This window comes from Mesoplodon bidens (assembly GCF_964165515.1).
Source record: "Mesoplodon bidens genome assembly, chromosome: 7".
NCBI lineage: Eukaryota > Metazoa > Chordata > Mammalia > Artiodactyla > Ziphiidae > Mesoplodon > Mesoplodon bidens.
In genome coordinates, this window is record NC_138164.1 from 21,701,281 (window position 1) to 21,711,455 (window position 10,175).

General features: G+C 38.8%; 1 protein-coding gene across 2 annotated transcripts in view; it reads left to right on the forward strand.

Moving 5' to 3' along the window:
- Positions 1–9,533, forward strand: part of ARHGAP20 (Rho GTPase activating protein 20) — a 147,303-nt gene extending 137,770 nt beyond the window's left edge. For both annotated transcript variants that reach the window (XM_081241255.1, XM_081241256.1), the window contains exons 12-15: positions 449–558; positions 2,964–3,153; positions 4,345–4,459; positions 5,530–9,533. In XM_081241255.1, coding sequence (XP_081097381.1) covers positions 449–558; positions 2,964–3,153; positions 4,345–4,459; positions 5,530–7,379 — 2,265 coding nt within the window. In that variant the 3' untranslated portion in view covers positions 7,380–9,533. The remainder of the gene's footprint in view (positions 1–448; positions 559–2,963; positions 3,154–4,344; positions 4,460–5,529) is intronic.
- Positions 9,534–10,175: the final 642 nt, after the last annotated feature.

Consider the following 10,175-nt stretch of genomic DNA (forward strand, 5'->3'; position numbering starts at 1 on the left):
AGTACCTTAAACAGTGCCCGGCACATATGAATAAATATGTATAGAATGATTGGATGACTAATTACCACATTATGAATCTCACAAATATCTTCATGCATTTCTTTTAACTAGTGAAATAAAAAGGATTTAGGATGGTTTGCCAGACCCTGCCATGTTATACTAATTTGCTGAAATGTACACACACAGGAGGTTTCATCCCAAACAGGTTGTCCATTATCTTTACCACTATAGTCCAGAATCAAATTTCCCTCTGGTTTTTGTTAGAAAAATATCAAAGCATGCATCTCTATGTGTGCACATCATTGAAGGGTTGGCACAGAGCTCTGTGTATTCCAAAGAAGGGACAACTTAACTGTACTTTCCAATAACATGTCTTCTTTGTAGTTTCTCTAATACATAATTAGCATGAGAATAACAATTTAAAATATTTATTTTCCCTGTATATAAGGATTTTCTACGAAATATCCCAGGAAGTACTTTTTCGTCAGATCTCTATGATCATTGGGTCTGTGTAATGGATCAAGGAAATGATGAAGAAAAAATAAATGCAGTTCAAAGGTAATTATTCTAATTTGGTCATTTCTCAAAAATACTTTTTAAAAAACTTATATTTTATAAGCTTGTCTATTAATGTAATATGACCATCAAAGTCAAATCCATGAGGACCAGTTTAAAAATAGATTTATGCTAGCTACTGTCATTTTTATTGTTTTTTCCCTAGCCTTATTAACATGGAATACTCTACCATTGTACACCTTCTGTATATCTGAATCTGATAGGAGCTGAAACCTATTAGATCAATAGCTAACACAGTAGACCCAATCTATAACTTATGATCTTAGTTTTGGTAAATATTTAACTAACCAGACAATTCCTTATATACTTCACTTAGCAACTGAATTCATATAGAGAAAATTCCTTCCCCTCAAGGAACTAAGTCTAGTCGAATAGATAGAATAGATGAAACAAAGAATAACAGTGTAGTATAATCAGTGCTATGAAAGAGATATATGGAGAAGGGTATGTGGGAATACTACAGAGGGAAAAGTGTATTGTCTGTATTCATGCAAAGAATGCATTGTCTGTACTCATGCAAAGGTAAGTTGCTGGCAGGACTCGCCACACTGATTCCTGAATATTTCCTGCATTATAAGAGAAGCAGTACTTCCAGTTCTGTGAAAACCTAAGAATCCCAATATCATTTATTTGCCTATGCTTGTTTAGTACAGGTTTTTAATTGAGCAGCTTTCAAATACAAATTATTATGTACACACTGCTATTGATAGACACCTTTTATCAGTAGAAGAAAATAGTATAACTGTTGAAGACACCAGAATCAAAGCCATGTAACAAAATTCTATCTCTGTTTTCATTAAGCTTTGGTGGAAACCATTCAGAGGTAGTGAACATCGGATTCTGTATTTTGTTGCTCATTGTCTAAAACTTTATGTTCTACAAAGTGTTAAATGGGCGATTTTTTTTTAAAGAGGGTAGACGTATGGCTTTCATACAGATACAGAGTGAACACATGTGAAAGATTTTATTTAAAACATTAATTAATGAGAAAACTAGGAAGATATTACTGCCAGTTCAAAGGAGATTTCAAACTATCAATACCACAACTTACATAGTTAAATCAGAAATGCTGAAATGAATTTACAAGTAGATCAAAACTGACTTTTACTACTGGGGCACGGGGGTGTATGTACAAATAAACCATTTATCTCTCCACCAGACAGAATTTTCCAGTCTATAGACAAGTGTTAAGTGCACTGCTGTCAGTAATCTACAATTTTCAGAGTTGTAAAATAACTCAAAGGTTTAGGGCCCCCATAGAATCAGATACCCTAGAGCAGGGGTCCCCAACCCCTGGGCCATGAACCAGTACCAGTCTGCGGCCTGTGAGGAACCGGGCCGCACAGCAGGAGGTAAGTGCGCGGCGGGTAAGCGAGCGAAGCTTCATCTGCTGCTCCCCATCGCGCCCCATCTCTCACATTACCGCCTGAACCATCCCCCCCAACCCCACTGTCCATGGAAAAATTTTCGTCCATGAAACCGGTCCCCGGTGCCAAAAAGGTTGGGGACCACTGCACTAGAGTATGATAGACAGTGCCTCACTTTCCATTGAATACATTCAGTAATCTTTTGGTCCATTTCAGTATCTTTCATAATTTGTCCCTACAAAACTGTACTCATTGTCAGTCCATAGTGCTGAAGAAACACCTCTCTGCTGTTTATGCAACAGGAGTCAGATTACCCAATGTAACCCCAGGTTACACATTCTTGTTGGAAAAAAGCAACAAGCATGACTATCAACATATGTTTTCTGTATGGTAGTAAAAATCATTTTTAGTGAATGATCATTTAAAATCCCTTATCAATTACAAAATAGGAACAGTAGGAGAAATACTATTGTAAGGTTGACTTATGTGTGAAAGTAACACCAGTGAGATAAAGAGATGTGAGACAAAACTGACCTCAGAAGCTGTGGGAGCAGGGCATAAGCTCTCAGAATGGACCTGGGAGTCTTCGTAGCTGAAGTCTGGGTTTTTACCAAGAGACAGAATCCTTGTGTTGCTACTTGGAAGTAAAGGAGCATATTAAATATAACTTTAATTTCATCAGAAAGTTTTTTGGGGTTTTGGTTGAGAATATTCTGGAATGTTACAGGATTTGCATAAGACACATTGTACCAGTTTCAGGTAAATATTTCAGGCAGCATTTTTTTATGAACCATTTTTCTGCATTCTTTCACATTTTCATTGGATTGTGAAGGCAGTGTACAAAATAAATAAATAAATCTCCAGTGCTCACTTTCTCTCCTATGTACAGGCAGTCCTCACTTTGCATGTACCATGTTTACACACTTTCCCGTACATCTCAACTGTGAAAAGCAAGGGCTGCCTGACTATACAAGTTTTCTATGAAATGTTTGCTTAAAGAGTGCATTTTTCTGTCTTTAGGCTATTAGACCAGCTTCCAAGAGCCAATGTTATTCTCCTAAGGTATCTTTTTGGGGTATTATACAACATTGAGCAACATTCATCATCCAATCAGATGACTGCATTTAATTTAGCAGTGTGCATCGCTCCAAGCATTCTTTGGCCTCCTACTTCCTCCAGCCCAGAACTAGAAAGCGAATTTACAAAAAAGGTAATGAAGTTTTTCATTTTTATGCTGTGAGGGACCAAGTCCCCATTTTGAACCTAACATTCAGGGTATTAATTCTGAAAGGTATTTTCTTAAATAACTTCAGTACATACCCTTATAAATTTGAGTTCATTGAGTGTTTTATCCTATCCTGGTAGACTGTAGAAAGGTGATTTCTTGAGCAAAAAATGTGATAGCAGTTGGATTACTTCCCTTTTCCCTTTCAGGAGGAAAACCAACTATGACTGACTGACTTAAACCATAGAGTGATAAGAAATCAGTTGATATGATTTTAAAAAGAAATAAGGACTTTGGAATTTGACAGGTCAGGGTTGGATTCTCAGCCCTACCACTTGCCAGATGTACAATCTTGGGCAAAATTAGTTACATTGATCCACAGTTTCCTCATCTAAAAAATGGAGGTGTTGATAATATTGACATAGTTCATACAGTAGTTACTTGAAATCACACTCGTGTAGGGCCTGGTGGTTAGTACAGGGGTGGGGGCATCGGTTCCCCTTGCTCCCAACATTCTGCCTGCTCCTTTGCCTCAGCTATTGGAGCAAGAAAACTATGTAAAGGTTCCAGTGTATCCCAGGGAGGCACAAAGCTCCCTAGTAAAATCTTACCTCTTCCCCCAAGCACCTCCAGTTAAGGAGCTTAAGGGAAGGAAATGCATAGGAAGAGACTAGTCTGGCAAAATACAAGTTTTCTCTCCAGCTGTCTCTCTCCTTCACAATAACTCCACAGAGGATACCTACCCACTTCCCACGCTTATGACACCTGCCTTTTACATAAGAAATCCATTTTATAAGTGTTCATCTAATGATGCTTCATGAATTTTAATGAGAAGGTATATTTCTTCACCCCAAATGCCCTATAGAGAATACTTAAAATTACTCTAATTTTAAAGACAGAACTATTGGCATAAAAATGTTAGCATTAAGCCAAGGTCACACATAATAACAAATAATAACTATAGTCCACTGATTAAAGTTAATTTCTATGCTCAAACTACTCTTGAAAGTATCAAGTTTGTTAGAGGAAACTGTATTGTATACTTTTAAAGCAGACATGAATTTTTCTCAGGATTCTTTTGCATTTTTTGTTAGAATCAGGATTCATATATGAAATGTGATTTCTAGATATGCTATATGAGAAGTAGCAGTTCATTTTTGTCCCTTTTTTGTACAGATTTCTCTTCTCATACAATTTCTGATTGAAAATTGCTGTCGGATATTTGGAGAAGAAATCACTTCCCTCTTGGGAGAGGTTTCAGTGAGATGTGATACTAGAGAGAATGCCTCAGGTATTGTGAAACATTGGATTGTTTTTTGTGGGAAACAGACACACATCTGTGAAGATCAGCTGGGACAGTGGTTATCCTGGAGCCCACAGCAGCTCAGTTGAAGGAGGCCTCTCACCTGGGTTAGTGGGCCTAGGACTTCCGCTCCTTCCTTAGAAGGCCTGCTAATAGGTCAGAGTATGTTAACACTGGTAGGGTTAAGAAATGGATAAGACAAGGTCCCAAACTCCAAGAAGTTGTTAGTGGCAGCGTTATATGGTATGATGTTTTTAACCTTTCTTTAAATAAAACTTTACAAGGAACCCCAATATGAATAACACAGCTGCTGTGGTTGAAACTGGAGTAGAAGGCCCAGAGGCAGTAGAGGCAGCCCTGGTTTTTTTGCTCCTCACCTTCCTCCTAGAGGTCCCTGAGACTTCTCAGAATTCTAGTGCACTGCAAAAACACTTTAAAAACAACTAGCACCATGGGGCAGGCCAGGGTGTGTTAGGGGTAAAGACGTTCAACGTTCCAGATTATGAATTCCTGTACCACCAATTACTAGTTATGTTACCTTTGGCCAATTATTCTATGCCACTGAAAATCATTATCTTCGTTTATAAATATGGATAACCATAATATCTAACTGTGATTGTTGTATTAAAGATTAAATAAAGGATAGTAAAAAAAACTTTGTCAAATAGAAATTGTTAGGATTAGTAAATGGTATCTCTGAGACTAATTATGTTAATTATGTATATCCACCAGCTAATCCACTTAAAAGACAAGAGTCTTCTTCAGAACCTGGGTATATCTGGCATTAATTCCTTTATATTTTTAACTGTTTCTTGGTATCTCCTCATTGCTTTGAGGAAATCTTACTTAAGGAAAGCCCATTTCTTCAGGAACGGAGGTAAATCTAGTATACCCCAACAGTTTATTTTTAATTCTGCACTTACAACTGGGAAGATTGTGAAAGATCCTTTCTTTCTTTAGAGTAGGAATTTGAACAATCTGCATGAAAACAGAATTAAGCTAAACATCATCACAGTTGGGTAAGTAAAAACAATAATCATGATTCGCTTTTTCAACAGATATCTCTTGCTTCCAACTGAATGACTCCTCCTATGACAGCTTGGAGAATGAGCTGAATGAGGATGTTGACGCCCCGTGTAGTGACTTGGTAAAGAAACTTGGTCAGGGTAGCAGAAGCATGGACTCCGTGTTAACCCTCAGTGACTACGACCTCGACCAGCCTGAGGTAGAAGGTCTTTTAACCCTGAGCGACTTTGACTTAGACCATTCTAAAGATGAAGACATTCAAATGGAGCAGCCTCTTGAATCCAAGCCAGTGAACATTGCAGTGTACACAAAGGACCCCCTGCAGGATCATGCCAGGGCCCCCTCTGGCATGAGCACGCCCAGCCACCTGTCCACAACTGCAGCAGATGCTCCAAAAAGCTTGAGGCGACACCGGCGCTGCTCAGAGCCCAGCTACGACTATCTAGATTCAAAGCTTTCCTATCTCAGGGAGTTTTATCAGAAAAAGCTACGCAAGTCCAGCTGTGATGCAATTCTCTCGAAAAAAGATGAGAGCCATCTGAATCAGAATCAGCCCCTCCAGGAAGAGGGTAAGACATGTTTTAAAAAGAGTTTATTCATAGGCACTGATGTCAAGAAAAGTGCCACTAATAAAAATGTTAAGAAAAAAAGCTTGTCTGATAATGAAGGAAATCATGTAAAACTTTTTCCTAAATCCAAGCCAGTAGCTATTTCCATGGCATCTTATAGTCACATGTCCTCATGTGATCATCCCAGGAGCCAGACCTTTGATACAGATACATCTGGGTACTCCCCACCACACACAACAGATGCCCTCAAGAGTTCAAGGAGGCACCGGCGATGCTCAGAGCCCAACATTGATGACCAACACTGCAAACTGACCTATCTCAGGGGGATTCATTCAAAGAAACAACATAAAGCCAGCTATGAAACCAGTCTCTTGCATGGAGAGGAAGATTATCTCAAGCGGCACAAGTCTTTGCAAATGGAGGGGCAAAAGCTTATTAATCAGAGTTTGGTCATGGGGATTGAGGTGGGCAAGACTAGTGCCACAAACCAAAACACTGATAAGGTTTTACCCCCAAGATTAAACATTTGCTCAAGGGCTAGCTATTCCAGCTTGTCCTCCCCAGGCACTTCTCCATCTGGCTCATCAGTGAGCTCCCAAGACAGTGCTTTTTCTCAGATTTCTGAACACTCTGTGTTTACACCCACTGAAACTTCCTCTCCAATAGATTGCACTTTTCAGGCTCAAAGAAAACAGGAAGAGCTTTCTTCTGACTTTAGCAGTTCCAGCCTCATTTCTGGAATTCCTGGTCCCTCATCAGGGCAGGCCAGCGGCCGCCTGGCTTATACAAAAAAGGACAGTGTAGAGTGGTATTCACAAATGCATTCTGTAACTCTTCACCCCAGCACATGGTTGAGAAATGGAGTAGCCAGTTTGAAAAACTGGTCCCTCAAAAAGAAGGCAAGGGCACCCAGACCAGAGGAAAATAAAATAGGTTCTCTAAAAGGACACACAGAGCCTCCTCCACATGCTTCTGGTGTTCCAGAAGCCAACGCACTGCATGAGAGACAGAAAGACACGCCCCGAAGGGCGGCTGAAGGACTTGGAGCTGTGCAAACAGCCCGCTGGTATAGTTCTTACCCCAGCCAGGACTCAGAGAAACACTGTAGCTCTCCAGTCAGCCTAGTAGAAGACAGACTCGGGCTTTGTATGAAGTCACCCGAGGAAGGAGAGATTAGTGGGCAGTGTTCTGGTACTCTGCCTCACGGAAGATCCTCACCCAGCTCTTTGACTGTGGATCACGTGTGCAGCCCAGACTCAGGGCCTACAGTGGTTTGTGATGTTGAGGACAGACATTTGACCAAAGACATTTAACCGCAATAAGAATCTGATGTCTACAAGAACAGAAACTGGGCTAATCATGATATAAAGATAATAATTTTTATGACCTCTTTGTGTAAAATACCTGGGATGTGTAGCATAAGGACAATCATTGCTAATACTTAGGACAACAAAAGAATTCTCTTTATTGAGACTATTTGGCAAAAAGTTTAGACTAAAAAATTTTGTCACCTAAGTGTTTGGGAGGCTTTTCCTTATTAGAGCATGGTTTGATTCTGTCATGTGTTTTAAGAGCTATGAGCAGAGGGCTAGAGAAAGCATCTTCTGTAGAGGAAACATGCCATGTATGATGAAATTAGTAACCTGAGAAAGCCAGGATGTCAAAAGTGAAGAATAGGAACTGTAGAGAGAGAGGGAAGGGTGCAAAGAAACCATCCACGTTCCATGGAATGTGTTAATAAGTAGGCAAGAAAAATGCCACTAATCAAAGCTACAGAAGGAAAACAAGTTCAATAATAAAGGAAATTATTTGAAACTTTTCCCCAAATCTGAACCAGTGGCCATTTCTGTGACATCTTATAGTCAGTCACATGTCCTCACAACATCATTTCAGGTATTAGCCCATTGATGCAGCTAGAGAGGAAGAAAACTACAGTGATTCAAAAGCCATGAGTACCATGATATAATAGTTTTTGTTTGTTTGTTTTGTTTTTTTTTGGTTGTGTTGGTTGTGTTTTTCCATTAGTGTTTCATTGCTCCGCAGAGGTTCCAGGACACAGAACTGTGAGGAGAAAGAAGGAGATGGTTGCTCATTTCAGTGTCCTTGCAAGGTGCCTGAGCTAGAAACATTCTCCAGAAATGCATTTTTCCTGTTATACAGTGACCTTCTGACTGTGTTTGCTGTCTTAGTGTGGAGGAAAAAACTGCCACAGCAGTCCTTTCACTATTACACGATTGCTATTGCCAACATGTGATCAAAGCATGGCTCCTCTTTGCTGAAATGTTTTTCTGCTCCTTACCTCTTAGATTAGTCAGCCAGAAAAAATTACTGGTAAATCATCCCTTTTCTGATTGTCACTTGGCATTTGAGAACAGTTTTGAGGTTGGCAGGTTATAAAGAGTCACAGAAAAGAGGAGCCATAAGAGTGGCTGTCAAGCCTTCTTTCAGAGAGTCATCGGCTTTGGATTTTCTTACCTCCAGCAGTTTTTACATATTCTTTGTCCTAAATGATTCATGGTTTATACCCCATTGGTTTATTTCATATCCATGGGCATTTCTCCTCTCTCTTGCCTTAAAGTTTATACCAGTACTCTCCTGGATTATTTCCATGGATTATTTGGCCTTGCCAGCCAGTGTGAAGGGGAAGAATCAGAAATGGATGTGCATCTTCCTTCATTTTAAATACTTACTTATAAGAAGTTGCTTAGAACCCATTGGTTTCTTTAGTTCAGTATCAGATGGACCCTCCTCCCACAAATTTGCTTATTCCAAATTATTTTTCTCAGTCACCCAGAAACTTTCATGTCAGAATGTTCTTTCACTGTTGTCCTAAAGGTTGCATTTTCCAGTTATAGAAAAAAAAAATAATGTTTTCTGTAAGATAGAAGAAGTCCTTTCAGTATTAGCTATAGGTGCTACCTACCTCTAGGGGATAGGGCCCTGTTTGTCCTAAGCATTATAATTAACTTTCAGAACTCTGTCCAAAGAGCTCCTTTATGACACTGGCCATCTCAGTCACAGATGTGAAGTAGATTTTACCTTATAACTAACCACTCCTATATTTAGACTCCTAAGTGTCCATAGGCATCTTTTGTGGTATAATATATAAAGGCAACAGGGATTCCCCTCACCCTTAGGGCATACTACTGCAGAACCACAAGATGTGAATGAAGCTCTTATAGCTTGGAGTGTCTTTCCAGAAGAAATTGCTTCTCTACTTAACAAAATAATAGTTCTATCCTTTTTGCTTTCATATTGATGGATAGGAAATCATCCACTCAGTTTGAAGCATGGAAGAAAATAGATGCTGAGGTTCTTCAATAACCATTCCTACTCTCTGTGTTCCCTTAGATACTCCTGTAACATTTAATGTGAATAGTTAATATTGCTGTAAAGTATTATATTGTATGATTTGAAGACAGACTACATGTCATTTTATTATACTCTGTCAATCTATAATATATTAGACCAATGCTTTATCTAAAATCCTTTTGAGTTTGTATAATATATCTTGACAAATTTTACTACCATATGTTATGTAATAAATGTGTATTTTTGTACTTGCAGAAACTGCTGCTAAATTTTAAAGTTGTTTGGTTTTAAAGGCACTGATAATGGATATGTATGAAGTCCATTTTGTCTATTAAATAAAACACCATTCTTCAGAGTTAACAGTCCCACCAGAGCAATATTGCCCTTTGTAGACTCGTTTTAGCTAATGAGCCTAATTTCTGCCTAACATTGGAAATTTCATAAAATGTAATTAATGTTGAATTGGAACTTTGAGCTTTTAGTCATAGGCCATGGTCAGTCTCTCTAGATAAAGAGGTTTCTTTTCTTTTATAGTTTTCTCATCTTACTGTTTACCAAACAAGTTATGCTTCAGACACAAAGTCTTCATTTTTCTTAGATATTATATTTACACTGTTCTCCTAGAATCAGATACGTATTAAGTCTATATTCTCATATCAGAGAATCATCAACTCAGTTTAATTGATTGTATGAGATTTTCTTGTCTAAATTTGAACCATTCTGACCAGAGTATCCAGTTGACTCCAGACACGTCCAGACATCCCAAGATGTCTGGATCCACATACTACAAGACATCA